This window comes from Pezoporus occidentalis, unplaced genomic scaffold (assembly GCF_034315485.1).
Source record: "Pezoporus occidentalis ecotype Australia unplaced genomic scaffold, CSIRO_AGI_Poc_V1 ctg128, whole genome shotgun sequence".
Taxonomy (NCBI): domain Eukaryota; kingdom Metazoa; phylum Chordata; class Aves; order Psittaciformes; family Psittacidae; genus Pezoporus; species Pezoporus occidentalis.
Window position 1 is genome coordinate 380,105 of NW_026913082.1, and position 25,806 is coordinate 405,910.

The 25,806-nt window shown below is 40.0% G+C and overlaps 1 protein-coding gene across 11 annotated transcripts in view; it reads left to right on the forward strand.

The window, feature by feature from the left end:
* The window catches only part of CUNH7orf50 (chromosome unknown C7orf50 homolog), a 131,803-nt gene extending 116,714 nt beyond the window's left edge, over window positions 1-15,089 (forward strand). For all 11 annotated transcript variants that reach the window (XM_062607966.1, XM_062607968.1, XM_062607967.1 and 8 more), the window contains 2 exons: window positions 8,579-8,660; window positions 13,393-15,089. In XM_062607966.1, coding sequence (XP_062463950.1) covers window positions 8,579-8,660; window positions 13,393-13,575 — 265 coding nt within the window. In that variant the 3' untranslated portion in view covers window positions 13,576-15,089. The remainder of the gene's footprint in view (window positions 1-8,578; window positions 8,661-13,392) is intronic.
* Window positions 15,090-25,806: the final 10,717 nt, after the last annotated feature.

The window sequence follows — 25,806 nt, forward strand, 5'->3', positions numbered from 1 at the left end:
TACTGTAGTAGTTTTGTGGTGCTGAGCAATAGAATTGAATCTTCTAGACCTGGCTTGAAAGGACTTGCATTGCTTATCCCAGTGAGTTTCTCCAGCCGAGAACCACCCCAGAACCTAGACTTATCCCAACAAGATGGAATCATAGAGTCACAAGCAGCGATTTCAGCTTGATTTCAATATATCTGCCCTTCAAATCTTTCCTTTGAAATGCCGAAATGTCCTTAATTGATTAATCTGTTATTCTTTTCTTCTTTGAGATGCTGGGGAGGGGACAGAACCTCCCCTTTTTTTTTTAGTTTTTTAAACCTTTGTTAGTTTTTAAAGTTGATTTAAAATAAAGAGCAATGAAAGTGAGCTACTGGTTGCAGCTCAGTCTGAATCCATGCCTTGGCAGGAATATTCTGTACGACAGTTGGACGTTAATGTGGTAAGGCAGAAGAGAAGTGACCGTATTTGTTTTTTCTGGGTCTGGTAGCATATCCCTCATCTGATCATCAGAAAGCAGTTATATAAATGGATTGTTGCCAACTTTTAACTTGCAGCTGGCTTCTGACATGATTTTCATACAGACTATGGGACCCTCTTTATCTCCTCGTACCACCCAGGATGTTCTTCATGGGAGGGAGGCACAACAGTTGTTTTCATATTTCCTTTTCCTTATTTCTGGTCTGGGCATCAGTGTGACCAGAATTAAGTGCAAGAAAGGATGGACATCTGGAGGGGAGATGGGATTTAAGCAGAAGATAGTATTTAGTTGTATATTCCTTTTAGGAGCAGAGTATATTGACTGGGAAGAGCTCAAACTCTATTTTCTGTTATTCTTCTGTGATAATTCAACTGTGGCCTTGTCTTCTTTTTATGAATGTATGTAAACTAAAAAGCACATTTAGCTTAATAATGCAGTCATATTAGCGGTGGGCTTTCACGCCTACTGCTGACCTTTTTGTTATTACTGAAAACAACAGAAAGTTCTTAGCATATTATTACTGCTATAAATATGCTCTCAGCTCAAAATGTAATTTTGCTGCAGGCAGGCTAATGCAGATACCAGCAACTAAATGACTGTATTAGAAAAAGAATTAAAATAATAAATTAAAGGTTTTTTCCCCAGTGGAGCACTCTTGCCATGTGCAGGTAGGTTGGTGTCTATGACAAGGTGAATCACAGTAAGACACCCTGCATGTGTTGTACCATATAAGAGATATGAGCTGTACTGATGACCTGCTGTATGATTTTGAGGCATCGTTGCAGTTTTCTGGGTCATCTTGCCATTCCACTTATCATCTGCCCCATCTGTTTATACTCGAAGCTCTTCAAGGGGATGTCTCATGTTGTGTTTGAACAGTGCCTGCAGTGGGGGAGGAAGGGGATTTCTAGCCTGGCTGAAGCTTCAGGATGTAAGCATAATATAAAACGTTACAAATAATGGCAAGTGATAAAAGTACATATAATAAAAGATATGCCGTGATAAACGTTTTATGTAGATTTAATCAAAGCTTTGCTTTAAGGCACAAAGGCCCTTTCCTTTTGCCTTATAAATACTTTCAAAGAAAATCCTGTGTAGTTTGCTGTACGGGTACAATCTGTCCTTATATTGGACATCAGGACAAAAATGGGACACTAAAAAGCAAGTTTATTTTTTCCTGCATGTGTGATTCCTAAATTTAAATAAAAGAGAAAAAATAAAGCTTCTTCCCTTCGCCTTTTCACAAGTCTTTAGTCATTATGCTGTGTTTAAAGCAGATGGAAGAACATATTAAAAATTGTTTTTAAACCACAGATTGAGAAATAGTGCCAGGATTTTCAACCAAAAATGTGGCACTGATTCTAAAATCTGTTGACAATTTTAGGCAGGTTTTTTTTTTTCTGGCAAAAGGGCTCCATTAGTGTCTCCTCTTCCAGGAAAATAAGGAAAACCTCTATCTGAGTCATAATTTAATTAGCTTCTAAACTGGATTTGTGAATATCAGTGTAAATATGTTAGCTTTCTCCAGGAATTGAAATTGGCAGATAAACAGAGTCATCCATAACACAAGAAAAACACAGTTAAAAATAAAGGCTATGAGCCTCTTTAATCTCTATATTGAGTTCTGCCCCAGATTAGAGTGTCTAAGATTTTAACTGCAGCCATTTAGGTCAAGTCATTGAAAATCTACTTAGAGTTTAAATTTTGGATGTTTTTTCCAAATGAAGAACACGAGCATCCCATGCACTTGGAATTCGATTTCCTCTTACATTCCATTGAGCACTGAAGCACACTGCGAGGCAGCTTGCTGGCCATGCAAGTGTTGGCAAAGACAGACATTCAAAAACTATCCCTATAAAAGTAAATTCATTTTAAATGCAAGAAAAAGAAGAAATTCTGAATACCCCCAAGAAAAATAAACACTTTTTATGTTTCCCTTTAAATAATTGCATGTGTTGTAACTGGACAAAAAATTATTATTCCTACTTCACTATATGCCCTGTAGGGCATATATAAAACTTCCATCCACATCCATATTTTTTTAATATATATCCATCTAAAACCCCATCCAGAAAATGGCTCTTCTCCCACAAGAATGAGCTTGTGCCAAATTCCTGCTCCCTCTATGCTGCTTCCAGCAGTTCCAGGGGGGCTCTTTGAGATGCTGGGTTCCTCTTGCTCACCTGTAAGCCATATGTGGTGTTACTGTCAGGGCTGCACTGACTTGATAACAGCATTCAGAGCTTCCAGATTTGGGCTTTATAAGGCCAGTGAGCTTGTCTAAATCACAGGACCTCATAGCAGCCTTCCGATACCTGAAGGGGGCCTATAAGGATGCTGGGGAGGGACTCTTCATTAGGGAATGTAGTGATAGGACAAGGGGTAATGGGTTAAAACTTAAACAGGAGAAGTTTAGATTGGATATAAGGGAGAAGTTTTTTACTGTAAGGGTGGTGAGGCACTGGAATGGGTTGCCCAGGGAAGTTGTGAATGCTCCATCCCTGACAGTGTTCAAGACCAGGCTGGACAAGGCCTTGGGTGCCATGGTTTAGTGTGAGGTGTCCCTGCCCATGGCAGGGGGTTGGAACGGGATGATCTTAAGGTCCTTTCCAACCCTAACTGTTCTATGATTCTATAAATTTACCTCAAACATAAATGCAGTATTTTAAAGCTGTTGCTATTGTAAGTATTGCATTGTGAAATATTACAGCAGACCACTTGAGTGCCAAGTGTTTGTGCAAGGTTTTAAATCTCTTTAAGGGTATTTTTTAGTGCATGGTTGTTCTTTATTGAGGAAGCACCTGCTATCCACGTTTTATGGATAGATAGTGAGTGCAGCAATGCACCTTTTGCACTGTTTGTAGAGAGCTTCAGGAGTAAAGTGTTGATGCCTTGATGCCTTGATCATGTACCGTAAGTTCTGTTCAGTCTTTCTTGGAGGGTATGTGGGATCACAGCATAGGTGATCCTTAAAGATGGGTTTTGTGGTGATGAAAAACTGAGTGTGTCAAAACAGAAGAGTACCCAGATAAATGAGGTGGGAAGAGGGGTGGCCGTGAGGGTTGAAGGGAGATCGTGAGGTGTGAACAGGGGTGGCAGTGAGGGAAGATCGTGATGGGAGAGGTGGGGCGGTCGAGAAGGGAAATCAGGAGTGGCAATGAGAGGTGAGGGGTCAGGAGAGGCAGCCATGAGGAATAAGGGGAGATTGTGAGGGGAGAGCAGGGGCAGCCATCAGGGGTGAGGGGACAGGAGAAGCAGCCATGAGGGATGAGGGGAGATTGTGAGGGGATAGGAGGGGTGGCCATGAGAGGTGAGGGGTGACTGTGAGGGAAGAGGTGGGGCGGTCATGAAGGAAGTTCGTGATGGGACAGGGGGGATGGCCGTAAGGGAGAATCATGAGGTGAGATTAGGGGCAGCCATGGACCATAAGGAGTGGCCATGAGTGGAGATCTTGAGGGGAGATGAGGGGTGGCCATGAGGGTTAGGGATGGCAGCTACACAGTGTAGGGCCACTGTGAGTGGGCAGATGAGGGGTGGATGTGACAGGAGATCATGAGGGGTAGCCATGGGGGGAGATCACTTTGCCCTTAGTGGCATGGGTTAGTGATGGGCTTGACAGTCCTGGGCTTGGTGACCTTAAAGGTCTTTTTCAAGTTGATTCTATGTTTCTGTGATTCTAATGTGACAATTTTTGTATAGTAGTGCAGTGTGCTGCTCTTAATGTTTTCAATAGATCTTTTCAGTGTAGCCTTGGATGTGGTGCAATGGACCAGATCCATTGCTCTGTCCCTCCTCTGAGACTCAGTGAAGCTTGAGAGAGTAAATCACAAGGGTCCTCATGGGTAAATCCCAGGAAAGCAAGAGGAGGCAACACCATGACCTGGTTCTCACAGCTGGAGAAACCTTTCAGGTTAATTCCCTGATGCTGCCTGTGGGATGTATGCTGGAGAGATCTAAATTTGGGGGCCATCTGCTTTACCGTGGAGAGATACCCATGCAGGACCGCCAGTGGCACCAAATTGGAGCAGCAGATGTAGGTGAATCTAGGTGTGCTTGCATTTGGCATGCAACAGTGCTCTTGTGTCTTCTGGAAGGTTTTCAGCAGTCACGTATCTGTCTCTCTGGTCTCTCAAGGCTTGTCTCCTACCCAGTGATCTTCTCAAGTTGAATGAGCAAAATGGTTAGTTCTCAGCACAGTGTGTTTATACACATAGATTATTGAATAACTGTGACAGCTTTGCGGGGTTTCGTGCTGCCCAGTAGTCTGAGTAGATGCTTTGTGTTGTCTTCCTGAATGCAATTTGTAACAATAATGTTTGTCTCTTACTGTGTTTCTGGAAGCAGTTTGCCTACTTTCCCTTTCCTTTCTCTTTCTACTAGGACATCCAGAGAGCGCTCTGCCCTGCACACTACCAGTTGTCTTCTTGTTTGCCTTCTTATGCTGCCTGTATTCCCATGTTTTGGAAACAGATTTGTGTAAGGTTACTTTAATATAGAGACTGGAAGTCATTTATGAGCTATACCAGTGAGAATCTTGGGCAGCTTTTCCATGTGAGTCTCATGCTAAAATCCAGACTCCCAAATGTAAAATTCCCTAAGCCGCTCGAGTCATTTGATTCATTTCCTCTGTATCTTCAATTTCAAAGCCATTTAGGAAGATCATTTGCACAAACATAAAAGTTCTCTTTAACTAAAGTCAACCAATGTGTTTTTTCAATGAGCTGGAGCTCGTAAGGAACATTCAAACATTAACTGTGTAAAGAAGGCAATTAGTGTTTGAATAATATATTGAAAATTAGCCCAAGGCGTACTGGAAAAATGCATGTTTTACCCATGTGTATTTTTGATCCAGTTCCATAGTTTATATTAGATCTGGATGTAGATGCTTCTAAAGGCTATCAAATTAATTCAAACTATGGGAAAAGTTGTGATTGTCCATAAAACGTTTCTTTTAAACTGTAATGTAGTTGGTACATTTAATCACTCAAAGGAAAGCCTTTTCTACTGCTGTAGTATGTCAAGGAAGCTTATCTGCGTATAAACAGCAAAATGAGACCTCTCTCGTGTTACAGGGCTTCAACTTTTTGTAGTTTAAAAGTTGAACATTTCTAAAAATGTACTAATGATGTCATTCTGATAAACAAGATACCCCTCTCACCCTGTCATGGAGTGATACTTTCCATAGGTTTTAAAGCTGTCATAAGAGTAGGAAAAAAGCTGTCATAGTCATAGGAATCAGTGGAAAACTTTTATTTTAATAACTGCTGTGGGGGCCGATTGCAGGGAGCAACCTCAGGTTATCTGTCTTAAAGATTGTGCATCCATTATCATGAGTGTTATGCCCACAGTTTGATAGGAATTACGGTCAAGAGAAGGACCATTTTCCTGAAGGGGGAGAAACAGGAATTGATGCAACCGTGGATAAAGTACCAGTAAAAACGTGCTTTCTGCAGTTGTTTAAGAATTTCTTATTTGTATCAGTTATTGTGGTGTATATAGAGCAAAACCTTTCAGGAAGCCTAGCTGAAGCTTTTGTCTGTTCCTACAAGAGAATTCACTAGAGTAGAAGTCAATGTGGGGTCTTAGTTGCAGAAGTGTAACAGCTTGCTAGAAGAGAGCATATGGTTTTGGTAATAGGCTAATAAGAGCAATTAACCTTACAGTGCACTTTTTTGTTGGTCTCAGTTGTTTATAAACTAGGTAATAAAGATATTTTAACATCCTATAGCTTTATAGGAGATTAGTCAAATCAGGCTGTATTTTTCAAGTTGATGTCTAATGTCCTCAGGTGATACTGTAAGGGATAGAAACATAAAACTAGAAGAGAACAAAATGTTCAGAGTACTATGTGGTGTGTCCAACCAACGAATATAATCACAAATACATAAAGAAATAAAAACATGTTAAAGGTTTTCATTAGAATGAGGACTGTTTTCACAGAATGCAGTCACAGATCTGCCATTCCTCTTGTTCTTGTCACCTTGCACAGATTAAAATGTAAACTGTTTCTAGGTTTATTTAACATAAAAACTGATTTTAAACTTACCTTCTTCTTCGTGTGTGCAAATAGACTGCATTTCTCATAGCATCTTCCATGTAGTTGTTCAGAAGGATGAACTTCATAAACGAATGGGTTTCTTTCAACAACAAGCACTGTCATTATCTTTGGGGCTGTTTTTTGAAGGACTTAATAGTCTTGCTGCATTACTTCCTGCAGAAGTTCCAGTTTCTCAGTTAGGAGCTACTGTGTTTGCTTGCCCCAGAAACTGCACCCACAAGAAAAGCCCTTTTTACTTTATTCTCTGTCAGCTCCTTGTTACAGGTGGTGTATTTTGACAGTTGTTCCATTGGGTATCTTGCTGCAAAGCCAAGTGACACCAAGGGATGAATGATCTTTCTTTTGCACGTACTTTGGTTTCTAGGTTGGTGGTGATGGGAGAATGACGTTTTCCCCATCATAATATTTTTTTATTTGGTTCTGTAACTTTTGGCAGTTCAGCTTTTGGGCTCCTGCTTTTGTGCAATATTTGTTTTGCAAACTTTTGCCCACTTACTGCAATGTCCCAAAAGAGACTTCTAAATCAGTTCATTTGATTATGATATACTGTGTTTATTAGTGTTTTGTTTATCCTTCCTGTTGTTTGTCTGAGTTTTACCTAATGTACTGGTTACAGACATTTTTATTGAATTTAGCTGGTCATAACCCTAATGACTTGTTGCTGCTTTTTCTTTATTGTGAGTTTGAAAGTCAAGACAATAATTATTTTCTTTGGGTTTTCTGCAGAGACTTCCATCAAACCCTTCTGCACTAATTTGAGGTCTGGTTTTCCCTCTTTCATTGAATTGACTGAAAAATGTATTTGCTGGTGCAGCATTCACCAAATTTGAAGACTTCTGCTTTATTACACTTGGCAGCATTTAAACAATACTAATTCTTATACCCAGCTGGCTTTTCAGTTGATTTCTGTGCTCTCTGTTGCTGTGTAAAACAAGCTGGAACATTAAAGGCATCATGCATGCTACCCTCTGGAGACTTGTTTTTTAGAGAAAAGTCAAATAACTGTAAAATCTTCTGGTTTTTCTCCTCATAGGTTTCCTTCTGGCTCTTTAAATGATATTTCAGTGTACTCACAGATTTTGTACATATTAAGATGCTAATTTTCAAGCACATTCCTGTAAAAAAAGCAGTCTTTATAGTGAGATGTGCTAGCTTGATCTTTGTTTATAGAAATAAAGGTCTCTTTCATTACCTAAAACGGATTATACCAGCTTTAAATCATATTCAAGATGGACGTAAATGTGACATTTTAACCCAGCTAAAACTGCGTATTTCAAATGTGTTCACTAAATAGTCCAAGAATGTCTGCAGATGTTAATCATCTGGTTTATCCGCTCAGTTTAACAGTATTGAAGCAGCCTGAAGTTTTGAGCTACATGTTAGAATTCCTGGAGAGAGCGAGACCCAAAAAGCATTTTCCTGTCCTGTAAACACCAATATTGAAGTCACACTTCTGGACAAATCCCAGCCTTAAAACATATGCTCCTGAAGAATGAATTTTCTCTGCTCTAGAACAGGCATCTGTGATGGGCTTCAGCCTTTGTTGAGGTGACTGTGTAGCATGAATCTCTCTTTCCAGTCCTTTAGAGGCTGCTTAATTTCGTGTCAATTTATTGCGAAATACCAGCTTACTGGAACCCAAACTTGATTCCTCGTCCCCTCCATGTCCCTGCCTACTCAGGTAGCCCTGCAGCTGGGCTAAGGATTTGGTTGTTGTGGATCAAATGAGGGCAGTGACCCCTCACAAAGGACTGGTCAAAGCTGAGGAGTGGGAACTGATTTTTAACTCCAAGAAATCAGTGCTTTCTGATGAAAATGTATAACATTTTTGGCCATGATGTCTTCCTATGATCTTTTCCTTTCCTGCGCCGAAGCCAGGTAGCCATCTGTTGTGTTCTTTTTGCCACTCACACAACATGCATGCTAGTATCCGTTTCACAGGGTGTCATAAACTCTATGTTGCGCTTACAAAGTTACATGGAGTCATTGCAGGAAATCTTTTATTAATATTAATGTTTCAGTCATGGTGTTTAATGTATTTTTTTGTACTACAGCTGGTCTGAAAACCCAGAAGAATGGAAGTTTCAAAAGACAAGACAAACCTGGCTCCTCTTGCACATGTATGATAAAGAGAAGGTTTGTATTAACGCTGCTTCTTCTCAGAGCAAAGATGATTTAAACACTAGTTGTAGCTATTTTTTATTCACTGAAAGTTGCTAGTAATAGCCTTGCGCTTTGCTAATAATTTTTCAATAATTTATAAATCAATTACTTTGTGTTTTAACTAAAATGTGGAATCATTTAGTTTAAAAAACCTAAAATGTGGAATCATTTTAATTGCTTGTAATTAATCTTTTTCTTTTGTTGGTGATCAGTCTCCTGTGTACATTAGGTTTTTATACTTGATCGTATGTCATTTTTATACTTGATCTATGTCAAGCATAAATAGAGCAGGTTAATGTTTTATGTAAATCTGGAGCTTACTGAGGATTTGAGTCATCCTTCATTTCTAAATGTGGAACCCGGTATTATAAATCGTGATTCTCATATTGCTTTAGGTATCTCTGGCTCCATATAAGATGTACAGCCATCTTGCCAAGATGTTAAAATAGCTTTCTCATTAAAATATAAGTGAAACCTGATGTTGATTGTAAAAAACATAAAGTATAACCAGAAGCGAGGCTTGCATCATTACTGAAATCCATTCATTTCATACCTTAAAAACCAACAAAGACTGAATTTCCAATAAGCATCTGGCCATTGTGGTATTGAGTGGGGGTTTCCAGTCATTCATTGTGTTGTTTGGTAGAGCAAATATCTAGCTATTTGCACAGGGCCTTTCTTGTTGATTCATTTAGTTGACATTCAGTTAGGTTTTGCTGACTTTTTTGTGTGCACTTCAACATTTGAGCATTACCAACTTCCTGACCCAAATTACTCAATAGCTCTTAAGAGAATCACTTGACATAGGGTGTTACCTTTATGATAAAAATACTTCTAGAGAACCATATAATTAAAAGCAGAGTTTCATAAGGGCAAAAGTGTTCACAGAATACAATACTTTAAAAAGATTAGTTGCAGAATGCGTATTTGATTGTAAGTATCTAGCTTGTTTGCACTTCTGTTTTTAAGTTTTTCCTGTGAAAGTCTTTTATCAACCTTTCAGAATCGGTGTATGCTCTTTAAAACTACCTAGAAATTGTTTTACGGGCAGAATGATGTTTTAGCTTTTTACGTGTTTACTTTGAGTTTTGTGTTGAAATATACTGGGAAATAATTAACTTCAAGTAGTATTTGTTTTATGTATCAAAACACAGCTTAACTTTGTCTTGTCTTAATCTGCTGAAAGTGCAATGATTCATAGAAGCATAGAATCATAGAATAGTTAGGGTTGGAAAGGACCTTAAGATCATCCAGTTCCAACCCCCCTGCCATGGGCAGGGAGACCTCACACTAAACCATGTCACCCAAGGCTCTGTCCAACCTGGCCTTGAACACCACCAGGGATGGAGCATTCACAACCTCCCTGGGCAACCCATTGCAGTGCCTCACCACCCTCACAGTAAAGAACTTCCTCCTTATATCCAATCTAAACTTCCCCTAAGTTTTAACCCGTTACCCCTTGTCCTATCACTACATTCCCTAATGAAGAGTCCCTCCTCAGCATCCCTATAGCCCCCCTTCAGATACTGGAAGGCTGCTATGAGGTCTCCACGCAGCCTTCTCTTCTGCAGGCTGAACAGCCCCAACTTTCTCAGCCTATCTTCATACATAATAATCATTATGTAATGATTAACATCTGCATTCAGATGCAGTATTTAATAGAACTGCTCAAGTGCTTATAATTAAGCAGATGATGAAGTCTCTTTCTTCATCAGGACTATAGGAAGAGCAGACCATATTCTTTTGAATATTTTTTATATGCAGTTGAACTTCCTATCCATGACAGAATAAAATCTGTCAGATATCCATCCAAGCATGACTAAAATACAAAAGGAGACACGCGTTTCTTTCCTTCCTCCATCAGCTTCTTTGATCTCATGGTGTCACTTGGATGCCTACTGAAAATGAGTGAATTGAGTTTCCTGGAGCAATAGGCCTCTTTCTGTGAGAAATAAGTTGAGATTTTAAAGTCCTATGTGACACGAGGGGTTTTCTTAAGTCCCTTTAAAATCCATGTGGTGGTTGGCTGACAGCTTCCATCCCAAGCCTATATACCTACAGTGTATATAGTGGTTCAGGATCCCATCTAAAATAAACACTACATCATTTGTTGATCTTTGTCATCCAGTGCAGCATTTTCAGAGAGGAACTACATCAGCTGTCTTCAGCTTCTGGGCTGCAGGGCCCTGGAGGGGTTTCTGAAGCTTCCTCAGAAGGTGACAAAAAGCCAAGCTTGGCTGCAGTAAGCTGAAGTTCTCTATGCAGATACCTGTGTTTGTTTTGCAAAACCTGTGACCATCTGCAAGTCTAAAAAGCCTGAAGCCTCCAGAGTTACATAGCATAACTTAAAAGTGGTAACTGTTCTTTTCCTGCTACTGTTTTGTAGTGTTTCCCCCCCGCCCCATCCCTGATGACAGTAATTATTTGGGGATATTTCCATGTTAGCTCCAGTGCACATTAGCTGGTTAGAACAGAGGTAAGGTTAGTGTGTGAGAGAGAAAAAGAAACTAGAAAAATGTCAAAGCAGTTTAACCAAAGAGTAATACAATCCCAAAAGCATCACTTCCACTTGCCAGAGCCATGGTGGGAGATCTGGATATCCAATTTCAAGCCAGCCCAAAAGCTGATCTTAGAAGGTGGATTGTGTTTCTTTCTATAAAACCACAGCAAGAGTCCCTGAAATTTCAGGTCTTATACTGCTATATTTGATAATTAAAATTGAATATCATTAATTTTGCTGCCACTTTTGGTGTTCCACCTCTATTGTACGTGCAAGTTAGGAGGAAATCCGATACTATCTTGACTCCTTGGTACTGTATTGTATTACTCAGCTTTTGCTGAGATAAACCTAATACCTGCATTAAAGAAAAAAATCTGACTTTCTGAACACTTGAGCAGTTATCTTTAGGGCAAAATACTAAATGTTTGCTAGGCTTCAGGCAGCCACATGTCTGTCTGCACACTTAGTATTTCTGAGTAGGCTTTTAATTGCCCCCTCAAGCACTTTGCTTAAATGCTACAATAGTAACTGTAATTCCACAGAGTGAGGTATGACTGTACCACAGGGTCTGAGAATAAAAGGTGTAAATTACGTAAATAACTTGGATGAGGTTTGAAACGTAGAAATGTTGCTGAGATTTAAAAACCCTGCACTGAGCATCTGCGTTAAAGGAGCACTGTCCTGCTGAAATTGTATCTGAATTTTTTTTGTCTGTTACTTGGACCAGCTTACTATGAGTAAAAAGGTTGCAAAAATATAGGCATTTTTCGTTATGTTTAAATGCGTTTAATTTGTATATTATAGCAACACTTCATGTATCATCCATTTCAGTGTTAGTCACTGTAAAATTAATTTTTTTGTATCTGTATTGTTTCTTTAATGCAAGAGTGTTTGTGTGAAGAATTAGAAGGTTTTCCGTAGTGTAGAAGCGATGAGGCTGAATGCAGACTTTAGTTTTGATTTATTACTTTGAAGTATCTCTGATTGATGAAGGCACTGTTGGAATATTCTTTCTTCCTCTTCTTTTGGAGTGATAGAAGTTTCAGTGATCAAAGTTACGCTGCCAAATGTTGATGGAGAAATAAGTTGTAAATTAAGTATCTGTTGAAGCTCTGCCTTCTCTGAAATGTTGATACTTTGCAGAATTGAAACAGCCCTCGAATAATGAGTCTCCAGTCCTTTAAATACTTACGTATGTGTTTAACTTGACTCATGTCAAGTTATATGTGTAAAGTTAAACATGGAGGAAAATATTTGCAGCATTAGGTCATTTTAACATCTCCTGATTCACAGCAAAAATATTCTCTTATTGGCTGAAACCTGTTCCACAGATACACAACGTAAAGTTAAGATATGCTTCAGCGTAGATCTGTTCACCTAATGCTTTTGAAAAGAAATTGGTTTGAAATACCGAATAAATAATTCAGAAGTCTTTGCTAGGCTATTGCCAAGATTATTTAACGTAATGTTCACTTAAATTGTATGTTGTACCTAATAAGCTAAAATTTAACCTGTGACTAGTTAATTAGAAAGGGAATGAAATGGGGGTAATGCAACTGGAGATGACTAAACTGCTTTTAATGTTAGGCCAGTTAGTAGAGCCTATCAGTTTTAGTCAGCGTGATTTAAAAATGATTTCCATATGTCTGAATTTCAATTTGGTTTTCAAATCGAATTCTTTTCCTCTGTATGAGCATTCTGTCAAAGTGTTTGATGGTGGGTGGTATCTTATCTCAGCAAACAAATAAGTTTGGGTAGGGGTGAGGGTAATTCTCACAAAATTCCTTCCTCAGACATGTGCATGCAATTCTCACTGAATTTGGTAAGGTTTGTGTACATGTTTCTAAAAGTAGGATTTGGCTAGTAGTTGTTTTTTTTTTCTACCAACAACTCTCAGCCTTGAGCTCATTGTCAGGGGGTGTTTGCATTTGCTGATCAGCATTTCCACATCTGCTTAGAATTTCCTCTCAGATGCTTTGCCCATCTGAGCACATGACTGTCCTCTTGCCACGGTCCATCCCTCCCAGCAGCTTGAGCCTTGGCAAGGAAAACTTCCACTCAGAGATGGGCATTGGCAGACACAAAAGCCCATGGAGTTTTCTTAATTATCTTTCAGGTGGTGTTTTGACATGATTGTGAATGAGTATTGAGAGAGAAGAAAGTTAAGCAGGTTTTTTTTATTAATTCCTTGATTTTTCTTTAAAGGTTCCAGACAAGTATTTCACCATTTTACTGGATTATCTGCAAGGGCTTCAAGGCAGTGCACGAGACTTAACTGTGCAGAAAGCTGAAGCTTTTATGAAGGAATTTGATGATTCCAATGCAGAAGACCCAAACCTCTTGGACAAGTGTGAGCGCATACGACAAGTTCTACAGCTGCTGTCCTGAGAGTATTTTTGTATCTTAACAGTTGCCTGGCGGAGAGGATAGGTTGTCATATATAGAGACTATAAATTAGTTGTCAAGACATATTTTCTAATAAGAAGCCTAATATGATATGTATTCTAATACTGGGTATTCAGATTTTGTACGCATAAGTTTTTCCAGTTGCACAGATTTATCCTGTTTTGATGTGATAAAATAAAAATAACATATTTGGTCCATAGACGTGTTATTAAAGTAATCTTAAATGCATATCTTTAGAAAAATAAACCTCTCTTTCTCGTTAGTTTTTCTCCATCTCCCCCTGTAATTACTGTTAAATAAGAGGAGCTTTGCAGTTCTTAATAAGAAGAGCAAAGGAACCAACAAAAAGCCTGGAGGGTCTTTTACAATGGCAGCTTTTAAAATGAGCATACAGTACAGTGTTTGCTCAGCCAGCTGTAATCTATCACTTTCAGCTTTAGAAGTATGTCATTTGGATTTGGGAAAGATCATTTTCAGTCTGTTGAACATGGGTTGTATAACACAGTTGCTTATTAGTACTTCACACGGTGATCTGGGGATACCATCAGCTTTGTTAGTTTTCCTTTTATATTTTGAAGTTTTCAAATGCATTATGGCAATTGTTTAGATATTCAGATAATGCACAGATGGGAACAGACCAAATCCTTTGACTCTACGTAGTGAAGTCATCTGATTGTACCAACCCTATGATGAGAAGTGCTGTGCTGCAACATTTTGTAGCTAGCCTGCCAGTATTGCATTTTCATCTTTCTCTTTTAACTGGCGTCCAAAAGAGTTAATTTGTGTTCATTCACTTTGATGTGAGACATTTGTCTCCTGTGAACATGCTGAAAATACGAGGCTTTCAAGTAGAAAACAAGGACATTAATTACTCAAACGTTGGATGATTGGCTTATTTAATAACACTTGTATTCAGTCACTGTTCTTGACCTGATTCTTTCATGTTTCTGCAAACATTGTTCATACTTTATTCATAACAACTATATGAAAAGTGTAGTGTTTAAGAAGAGTGGCTGTCTTTGGGAATTACAGCTTTAATTTGGGTATGTGGAGGAGGGGAGGATCTATGGATATGTGGGCCTAATTTTTCAATAAGAAGCATTTGAGTGGATTTGACAGCCTTTACAGTCATGGCTTAGTTGCAAATCTTCAGAAATATGAAATATATTACTAGTTACAAATAACTTACGCTTTCTGACTTCTTGAAGGTGATGTTTTCAGCAAAAAAAAGACTAGGGACCAGCATGCCCTGCTCTAACACAATAGCCAGCATGGAGTGAGCAGAACTCAGCAGCAGTGACCAGCCTCTCCGCTGAGCTGCCGATCCCTCAGCAGCAGCTCAGGTATTGTTCAGTTACCATGGGACAGTGATTGGTTGGGGACTGCCGAGGATGCAGCAAAGACCTAGAGCTTTTAGAGGCCCAGAGCTGTATAAAATTGACTTTGCAGTTTAAAAGTTGGTGAAAAGGACCTGTAATAAAGAGAAGCGATACTGACATTTAGCGAACTTGTGAATGATTATTGGACTTGTGTTTTATGTCTGAGAACATGCATCTGGGAAAAACTACTGCCACTCCAAACATGAGCTGATACGTTTATTTTCCATCATGAAAACCAGGAATTTCTCACAGATTATGTTTTCAAAGTTTCTTTTTTTTCAGCTTAAATGATGTCAGAGAATTTGTGTTCTCCTTAGATTTGAAAATCGACACTTTTGGTTTCTCAAGTCACACAAAAATGTGGGTCCTCATAGTGCACTTAATGTACCTCGTAGCTGAAAAGCCCAAGGAAGTTACAACTGTATTTTGCACTGTATTTTAGAGGAGACTTGTAAAAAAAGATTGTAAAGGTAAGCTCCAGGCAAAAAGATGTGAATCTTTTATGATTTTGGCAGGTTTGGCAAGATTCGCCTTTCTCGGACCTTGGTTTCGATTATGTGCAAGCATTGACAAATCTGTGAGAAGAGAGGCTTTGTAGATTAAGAACATCATATTTCTTTTTATTGCAATCAATATTAGAAACATATAAGGCCTGCCAGTCTGGAGTCTGTGTGAGCAATAGCATTTGGAAAAGAGCAGTTAGAGCCTCTTACCAGTGCAGTAATAGACCTCTGTGAATGAGGTCCTGCTTTGCTCTCCTTCAGCTGCAGTTCCAACTTTTCCTTTGGTGCTACAGATTCCTGGGTGAAGGACATGGTCTCTGGCCTCTGCTTCTTGCAGCTATGGAAAATTCAGAAGTTAAAAACTAAGGTAATGGTTGCTACGTTTGGTTTTGGTAGAGAAAGCAAAGTATGATGTTCTTTGCCACATGTCTCTTGGAGTATGGTGCGGTTCAGTGGTCAGTGGTGTCTGGAAATTGGGTGAAAGGCTTGTAAAACTTCTGCTTTGCATTGTTACTATGCATGTCTTGGGTTTCAGAACTCAATATGAAATATTTTAAGTGTTGTCTTATACTTGATGTCGTAGTGCAAATAAGAAATACCACTTAATTGCATTTCGTTTTTTTTACTTTGCCCCATTTCTTAAAGACTCTTCAACTGATTGGCAAACAAGTCATCATCAAAACACCCATGAAATGCAAAAAACCGTTTTTGGAATACGTATTTTTAGGCCCATTTTTGGAATACGTATTTTTAGGCCCATTTTAAAGACAAGATTGTGAGCACCCAGACAGATTACCCAACACAGCATGCAAATACAGTAACATCTCTGGCAATCAAATTCTGTTTTTCCCATGTGCTCACCACCAGGCCAGCTTCTGCTTCCTGCTCAGCTCGGCATTTTAATGTAGGAATTTACATTACATGATAAGTAAGTATAGCAAGGTTTCCTCCATCATGTATTTTAAATTATTAAGTTTATAATCAGTTATTGAATTCCTGTAGCTGATCAAAGCTGCATAAGAAGATATAATCTGGCACTTCATTCACTTTGTCGTTTGGTCATGTGGAATTCTCAGATCTTAACACCACTTGTAGCTTAGGCAATCGTGTGGATAAAGATAGGACAAAACCATGCCTCTCCCTCCGTTTAAATCAGTCTACTGTGTTAATAAAAATTGCATCCAAAGCTAGAAGTAACAGTGTGTACAGACTGACAAATTGCATCTTCATCTGCCCACTCTAATTGTCTTCTAGTTGAGTTAATCTGTATTGTGTAGCTCTGGCTAGAAGAATTCATATCCTAAGAGAACGCTGAAGTCAGGACTTCTAGACAAAATAAAAGAACATTAATTACTTAGAATTGCTTAAAGCTGGAGCTGTGCCTCTAATGGAAGTACTAATTACTCAAAAATTGGCAATGTAGAAAGTTCCCTTTGATTTGGCTGATCCTTGCTATGGATTGTGCATCTTCTTGGTTCTCCACTGTCTGCACCCAATTTTAATTTGTTATCATGGTTGTAAAATTACTGGGTAAATGAATTCTCTGTTCTTATTTGGAAAGGGTGTGTCGTGGCTGTTGAATGTGTAGTTTATTTCCTTATTTCCTCTCGCTGGAGAATAGCTCTGGTGTGCTTCTGTTGATTTTAAAGCAAGGTGACTCCTGAGTGATCCCCTGTAATTTCCAATAGCTTAGAAATGCGCTTCAGTTTGAGCTTAGGGTTTGTTTTTTTTGGGTTTTCTTCACTTTTGCCACTGAGTAAGGCAAAGTAATGAACGTTAAAATCTACTCACGTATCTGCAATTCCGTGTCAGAAAAACAATCAGGAAAGAGATTTAAGTTACAAAGTCAAGCGCTCAGAAAATTGGGAAACATAAGAATGGAAATTGTCTGTGTAATTTCAATTTTACTCCTTCACGCCTGTATGGTATGATGCAACCTCTAATTATGCCATTTTCCATCGTGTGTGACTGATAAGTCATTTATCCAGTGTTTTTCTTGCAGTTCTGCTGCAATTCTCAATTTTGAAATTTAGATCTACAAAGTAATAGTAAAGCTTAGAGAAACAGCTTTGCTGTGTGGGTTTGATCCTGCACAGGAGAAACAAGCAGGAACTTTCCTATTCATTTGGTATAGGAACTAGTCATAGATGTTTCATCACAAATGTGCCTTTTAAAACCTGTCTTAATGTTCTGGTTCATTTACAGTCAAAATACTGCATTGATGTTGCTTAATTTACATCCCGTTTTGTTGACATAAGGCTTTCCAGTGGCTTATTCTGCTTTAGCCTTTGGTTTCCTTTTATGTCTTCCTTTCTGTACAGCTGAATGAGCTAGTTATTTCTGTCCCTGCAAATAGGAATATTAGTTGTTTACAGTGATTCCAGTCATACAAGGATACAATTAAATGTCCTTGCCTTTGCAGGACAAGCTCATTTTAGCAGTGATTTATAATTACATTCTATTCTAAATTCTTCGTAAGAACATACATAGTCAACAACTTAATATGGTCAAAAATAATGAGTTTATTCAAAATACGTTTGTTTTCCCCTCCAAGGAGCAGGGAATACCAAACTAAATAAAACCACTGAGTAAATGGTGGGGGAAGGGCAAAGCAAAACAGTGGTTTATCTTTCTTTGTCAAAACAAAGCTGAATAAGAAGCTTGTGCTACTAAGAAAGTTTGACTGGTGCTATAGACACAGAGGGAGGGCCCTTCAGTTAGAAACAGAACAACAGTCACACAGTTGCTCTTACTGATTTTTCTTTTTCCCCTACATGCAGAATTTTTGGCATTCCCCAACAAAACCCACGAAAACACCTACGTCCAAAAGTTAAATAGGTTTCAAAATCAAATACTTAAAAGGCCAAGAAATGCCACATGTATATACATGGCCAGAAGAATTCAGCTTCTACCTCTCTGTGCCTCTGGCCTGGAGACTGTATGAAGGGGGATTGTGTTCGAAGTAAACAAGCGAGAGCCCCTAAACTATGTGAGCGCATAGTTGAAGTTGCCAAGTAACTTTTCTTCATAGGAAGGTGGAATTACATTTCCCATTAGCTTTAGTTATTCAGATATTTTGAAGAAGGTTTGCTTCTAATTGAAATATCATGTAGACTTTTGCAGTGACAATTTGACAATTCTCCTCGTGGTCCCACGTGCGTTTTATAGAATTCCAAGCCATGGGACACAGGATCTGTCACTCTCATTTGCTTATAAATAGCTCAGTCTAGCTACAGCACTGTGAAAATCACCCTTTGCTGTTGAATTCCTTTGGACCCAAAGGAGCATGTTGACACAGTTTCCATGTACTGGTCTAGAGGTACAACAGGCTTTGGCAGCATCCTTTGTATCACCCAGGCTTTCTTAAGCTCCATGAAATTGCCAGACTCCAGTACAGTGATGCTGCTTATGGAATTTACAAGCGAGCAGCAGTGTTTGTGGAGCACTTTGAGATGTGAGGCCTCAGGATCTCGGCTGTTCAGGATGCTCAGCCCACAGCTTTTGCCTTCTGTGGCCTTGCCACCAGTTTTCAGTCTTGAGCTGCTGAGAGGTGCAACCGTTTTTTTTGTCCACTTGGGCTTAATTTGACTAAACAAACCATTTTAAAGCTGTTTTGGTGTATTGAAAACTTAAGCTGCACTGATAGTGTTTCTCTGGTAGCATAGATACACGTAAATAGGTATTACGGATTTCACAAAGAGAGTACCCTTTATTAGAAGCAGAAGCTCTTGCAGTATCCTGGAAATAACTGTCCAGTACCCTGATTTACCTTGTTAAATAAGACTGGTATATCCGTGATCTGTCACAAATACAGGCTAACAGATAGACACGGCGACAGAGAGCCAAGAAACCATGTATGGGCATCAAACATACCAGAGGGCAAGGATGACAGTGGGGAATGTAACCTCATGAAGTTGCCTGGTTAAGGCAAAATGCCACCTGGCACAAATCCCGGCTGCCATAAGGTTAAAAATAACAAATGCTATCCCTATTACATAAGGAAATCTTTCGTCCTTGTTTAATGGGGCACTGAGATAAGCCAGAAAGAATAAATACAGGGAGTCTCTGAACTCTTACTTGTGGTGTTAGTGCTTAGGGACGAAAGACTGAAAATACCAGGCTTGACTGTAAGCAGGGCTCTGTGCATAAACTGTTGGCATTAAACAGGTGAAATCTGGGTGAAATTCCAGCATCTAAGCATGCTCAGCAGCAGCAGCATCAAACCAGTTCACTTCACTGGTGACATCTCAGCCCAGGAAGGCCTTCTAGTGCATCACTCTTTGTGATGATCATGTTACTATAACATAAATACAGAGTATCTGTGTGTTCACAGCAGCCTGTAAACCCTGTGGATGGCTGCAATCCATTGCCCGTGTTCTGCTGCTGATTGCAGTCCAATAGGGGATGGAGAAGCTGTTGAAGTCATTGTGGGTGAATTTGATACTCGCCCCAGAAGTGTGATCTGTTCTCATCCCATCCCACTTCCAGTTGCATGAAGGAAACACCTGGCTACAGCAGTTTGAAGGGTAAATTCAATGAAGGTACAGTGAGATGCTGCTCATGTCCTTGTAGGGGGCCCACACCTCAAATGAATTCAGTCCGTGACAGATATTTTTATTATCAAAAAGAAAACCCTTTAGATAATTTTTATTTCCAACGCTTTTAATATGCTCTTTAATCTCAGAGATGGAAAATCTGCACTGAGTAAATGGTTGCATTATGAATATTGCACCAACATCCTTCTTTCCTTCCTGTACAAGTTCCTGAGCAGATTATAACTCACTTTAACTGATGTATGGAAATGTTCATCTGACTGAATTAGCAAAGAAGATGAGGAGGAAAGCAGCTCATCAGAGTTAGGAAATGCAGAAGTTAACTTATATTTTGAAATAGGGCACATACAGATATCTGGAATCTGAGTCTGTGATATTTAAACAAAACTCACTCAAAAATTATCACTTGTGCAGCAATATGGCATGAACTAGCTCTCTGCACTTCGCGGTGTCACTTTTCTTTTGAAGAGCCAAGACTGCCAACTGTAGAGCAGAGTTTGCAGAAGGAAAACTGCAGTCAACTTGACGGTTATTTCCAGAGATTGCTCCAATCCTCAACAATACTCATTGGCTCTCTATGAAATCCAGGGATTCCCCCTTTGTTTTCTAAATTATTATTTTTTATTATTTCAGCTGTCTTTGGACAAAGGGAGGGGGGAAAAGTGACCGCAGAGAGATCAAGGGTATCTTTGACATTGTTTAGTGAGAAAATACTGACTCTTGTTGAATTACTCTGTTAACGCAGAGCAGACACAGTGTCTCTGTTCATTTTTGTTTGGGTTGTGTTTTGAGGGGGGGTCCCAGCAGAAGATGAAAGCAATGACAGGTGAGTCTTAGTTTGTGCTGTTCCCTACCCAAGTGTTACAGATGGTTGCTACTCCAAAAGAAGAACGAAGGGAATGTGAGAAATGCTGTCCTTCTGCAAACAGCACGTCTTGCACGCTCTTCTGCTCTGTTTGTGCCGATGTTCCCCTTCCTTGTTAACAGAACAGCATTTCAGCCAGCAGAATGTATCAATCAGCCTTTATTTGCATTGTTGCTGTGGGTCTTGTATACCTCATAAAATTGCTTTAATGGTCAAATTAAACTTTTGACCTCCTGTACAGCTTGCAAGCCACTGGTGTTTTGAACTGACTGCAGGAACAATTCGGAGGATGCTCGGTTCACTCCAGCATCGATGCTGGCAAAAGGCAACTGAATGCAGGTAATGGAGAACATAACCTTAGAGAGGAAAACAAATTCACTGTAATGTTGAACTGTGTGGATGGTGATTGAAAATGACAACTACAGCATGCATGCCTTGATACCAGGTGCCATAGAACTTGCTGACACTTGCATTCTTTTGCTTGAGGTATTCCTTTTCTTGAAAAGTGTTTCTAGTTCAGCGAGTTACAGGGAGATAGTCCCACAAAACTTACTGCAGAGATTTGAAAATGACAAAGTACTGCGTCCTGCTACTGCAGCCCCATGGATGTAGCCTTTCAGAGTGACTTTTTAATATTTAGAAATGATAAAATAATTGTCTTGGAGGAAGGCAGACAGATGTCTCATCAGGTTTATCTAGAAAATCCTACCGTTTCTCTGAGACATGACCTTTGCCTAGGTCGTCTTATCTTTCTTGCAACTCAGCTAGATCACTATGATGGGCACCAGTTGACATACCCTTGAAGTGGATTCAAAATCTGGCCCAAGCTGTGTTGTGGATAGAAGAAAGTAAAACGCTCGTAGTCCTGTTCTGATTGTCAGGATGCTAAGGCTATAATTCAAGTCATTAGGCTTAGTATATAAAGCCCTTCGTAATCCAAGTCTTAAGAATCTGAAAGGTCACTTGTGGTCCAATAATCCTGAATAGTAAATGTGATGAGCTAGTAGTGACTGTCTGATCCTAAAGAACCTCTTAAAATAAATTCTGGTCTGTGCCCCCGAAACATATGCATGTTATTTCTACATGATCCAAGAGGCTGTGCAAAGAACAAGGAGCTTGACTGTTGCACAGCATCATGCCACAATGATTTTTGAAATTATTTTAGTAACAGGACGTAAGGAATAGACAGGAGGATGCTCAAGATTTTAAAGGCACACACCCTCCTGTGGCTGCAGTGGTCCAGCGGAGACATCTGTGCTGCAGAACTGCTCATCACCAAGATCCCCCACATCCTCCCAAAATCTGCCAGTGCAGCTGCTCATGTAAATAAAATGAGCAAAGGTGGCTTAGATGATAGGAACAGCAGGGCTCATCTCCTGGTCCTGACAGCAGTGTCGGAGATCATTCATACAACAGGGTGTTCACACAGGTGACTGGGACAGTGCATGTGAGGAGAAGCCAGAGGTGCAGCAGTTGGCATTAAGCTGGCAAGTGCTGAGAAGATCTATCAGATCCCAGCTAACTATAGCCCAGCTGTGACCAGCTTGCAGGGATCCAAAAGGCTGTGGCTTTGCAGGGCAGCCCAGGAAGGGGACTCGGTACCTAACGGTACAGGATGGCTGCATGGAAGGGGCCCCAGGGTAGTTTTGTGGGAGAAAAGGACAAGTAGCAATGTGTCAGACTGGGAGGATGCAGGCATAGGGTGATGTGATATTTTACAGGGTTGATTCCATATGAGATTGAGCACATGGTTTGCTGTGTTGAAATTGGAGAGCTCAGCCCTTTACTCACCTCCTTGACATCTCCTCAGGAAGATGCCAGAGGGGTAAGGAAATGGAGGACTGGAAATGTTCACCCATTTATGGGACCACTTCTAGTGTCCCCTCTTGCTACCTGACCCTCCTTTTCATCCATGCTTTTGTGCTGAGGGCAGTTAGATGCCAGCTTGGAGGAGAGATGGATGACTTTGGTTTTCCTCTTTAGTATCTTTTTGCTGTTCAATTTGTTCAGTATTTGGAGTGATTTGATCTTTACATTGTGTTAATTTAGTGGTGCTCTGGGTATGGTTATCTGTGTGCCCTGAAGGGCCTACTTTTCCATACTATATCAATGTGCAACTTCTGTTAACATCAAGGCATGGTACATGTGTAAAGGTGCACTGAACAGCTAAACTGTTCTTAAATACCTGGCTTTCCTATACAGAATGATTATAAATTTTTTGTCCTTGCCGTGTTTCATCAGAGGATGCTGCCACACCAGGCAAAGCTGGGGAAGCCTGATCATCCCTTTATTACAGAAGGGAAAAACAGGGAAAGAGATTAAAAGATTTGCCAGCACCACAGAGCAATCAGTGGCTGTGCTGAAAATAGAAACCAGGCTCCTGGTTTCCATTCCCCAAATCTGGCCTCTAGGCAACACGACTATATTAAAAATGTAAATGCAAATATAGAAAATATTTCCTTTTTCAAACCTTCCCTGCTAACATTTTGTGTCCTTTTGATTCTATGCTTCTCAGAATAAGCTGGTAGCACTTGAATGAAAACCTCAGGAACCAGATGAGCTGTTCTCACTGAACATAGCAAAGGAAACGGGACTGAACCACCAAAACCTCAGTGACCAAAAAGCTCATGGCAGAAGGTGGGAGGAGGCTTGTGTCTATTTTGAAACAGAAAAGTATTCAGTAGCTATAGGCTACTGTTCAAAACACTTTGATTACTGTATTTAAGGAAGCCAAAAGCGATACCATAGTGACAGTCCATCAGCCTTTGTATTCTAGAAAACATTCTCTCTTGTAATGCATAGCAGATACAAAGCTGGCAGCTTAGGGACATGCAGGCATTTTAACTGTTTGGCATTAAGTTTGCAGATGATGGGTAAATCAAACCCAACTGAGGTCTGAAGTACATCACCAGAAGAGAGAAGTGAATTGCATCTCACTGAGGTACTGCACAGCTGCAGGGCCTCTTTCTCTTCAAGCCAGAGATGCTGGCAGTACCGTTACTGGTCTCATTCCTTTGGGTTTGTCCCAGCTTTATTTCTGTTCCCATATTGTTTCTCTATGCTGTAAACAGGCTTGATGATCAAAAAAATAAAAATAGCATGTGGATGCAACCCAACCAAACAGCCAGGGTAAACTTCATGGGAGAAACTGGATTTAGAAATGCAGCCCTGAGTCATGCCAAAGAGAGTCCGATGTTAAAGGCTTTTTTAAGAAGCAATTGGAAAGCAGTCTCCTTTTAAAGACACTTCCCAGTGCTCATTACAGAGCCATAACACTGCAAATTGGGGCTAAATTCCACCAATCTCACCCTTGTGCATGTGTTTGTCTGAGTAGGGTTATGAGAAGTGGCTGCACTTGTTCAGAAATCCCCCATGGGGTCGGTGACAGCAGCATGTGGCTCACCATCTTGTCCAGCAAAACTCTGAATGCTGCACAGAGGGGTCATGCACACATTGTCACCGGAGCACTTGAAGTAGAAAGTTGAGTGTTATTGGACTCTAGGTAGAGATATAAGCCCCCCCATAGGGTGTCTCAAATTCCTGCTGTTGTTAATGGCAAGCTTCAATAAAAATTAATGGTGAAACTCAGGTGGTGTCAGAAAGAGACTGGGTTGGCCATGGTAAAGCTGATGCATCTTCCCTAAGACATCTCATCCCAGAGCTCAGCTCCTTCTGAATCCCTTTCCATTTGGCAGAGGCCCAAAATAAGAGATGAGATGAAATTTAAACCATGTTTGAAACTAGATGATCTTCAAGGTCCCTTCCAACCTAAACCATTCAGTGATTCTGTGTGTGATTCTGTGGCAAGCTAAGGACATCCCCTGTTCTCTGGAGTTATGAAGCTCCTTGACCTACTGCGTTCTGGGACCATGTGGTGCTTCCTGCAGGTCACTCACCTGCCTGGACATTGGAGACATGGTGGTGATGTGGGAGTGACACCTCGTGGTTCACAGGTCTGGGGTAACAGCCTGGCTCCTCTGCAGAGACGTGCTCAGCTTTGGTTGTGAGTCAGTCAAGAGATGAGATAAACACCTAGGAATTTCTTCTTGTGGTTGTTTTTTAGTGACTACAGTAGGCTCTTCTTTAGAAAAGGGAGAATATTTGCAAGTACTTCACAGTGACTTAGAACCAGCTTTATTCCAACAACTAGATTTTTGTTATCATAACCATAAAATTGCAATGCGTAAGGTGTACTGACTGCTTCTGGCTTTGTATCCCATCATCCCCTGTTTCATTAAGGCTTTGGAACTCTAAGACTGTTTCAATGGCTGGGTTCAGAAAAGGTCTTTATGTCATCTTCATGCTCATCATTGATACGATCGCAAGAAAAAAAGCAGTTTTCATTAGCAAAACTTTCCCCTTTTGCCTTTTTTTTGCTGGCTTAGGAGAGCAGATGTTGTCACTGATGGAGACTGAACGTGACTCAGTTTTCAATGCTCAGCCAGCAGCTTCTGAAATACATCCACATTTTTTGAGGTTAATAGCACTGTAGCCACCAATGTTGAATTTTTTACTGGTTCAAGACCATATGTCTCTGACCTAATTAGATTTTTATTGGCTAGTGGTTTATGGAGCAAACCTCTGAGGGGTTTTTGCCCTGTCCATGAAGAATCCCTTGCAAGAGGGAAATGAAGCTCACTAGCACTGTAATCCTTCTTTAAAATGGGCAAGCACCTCATTCACTTACAGGTTGGTAACTGTTCATGCTGTTAACCTGTCAGATAATACTGCTATATTTTAACTTAAAATTACTGATTGGATTAAATATTAATCTGTAACCTTAAAAGGAGCAAAAAGCATGGTTCCCCTTTGGCTGGTGATGCAGTGCAATGACAAGCTACCATTGCCAAACCCCACAATTTGCAATCCCCTAAAATGCTTCCAGGGGAGGTCTGGGTTCATTTAAAACTTGA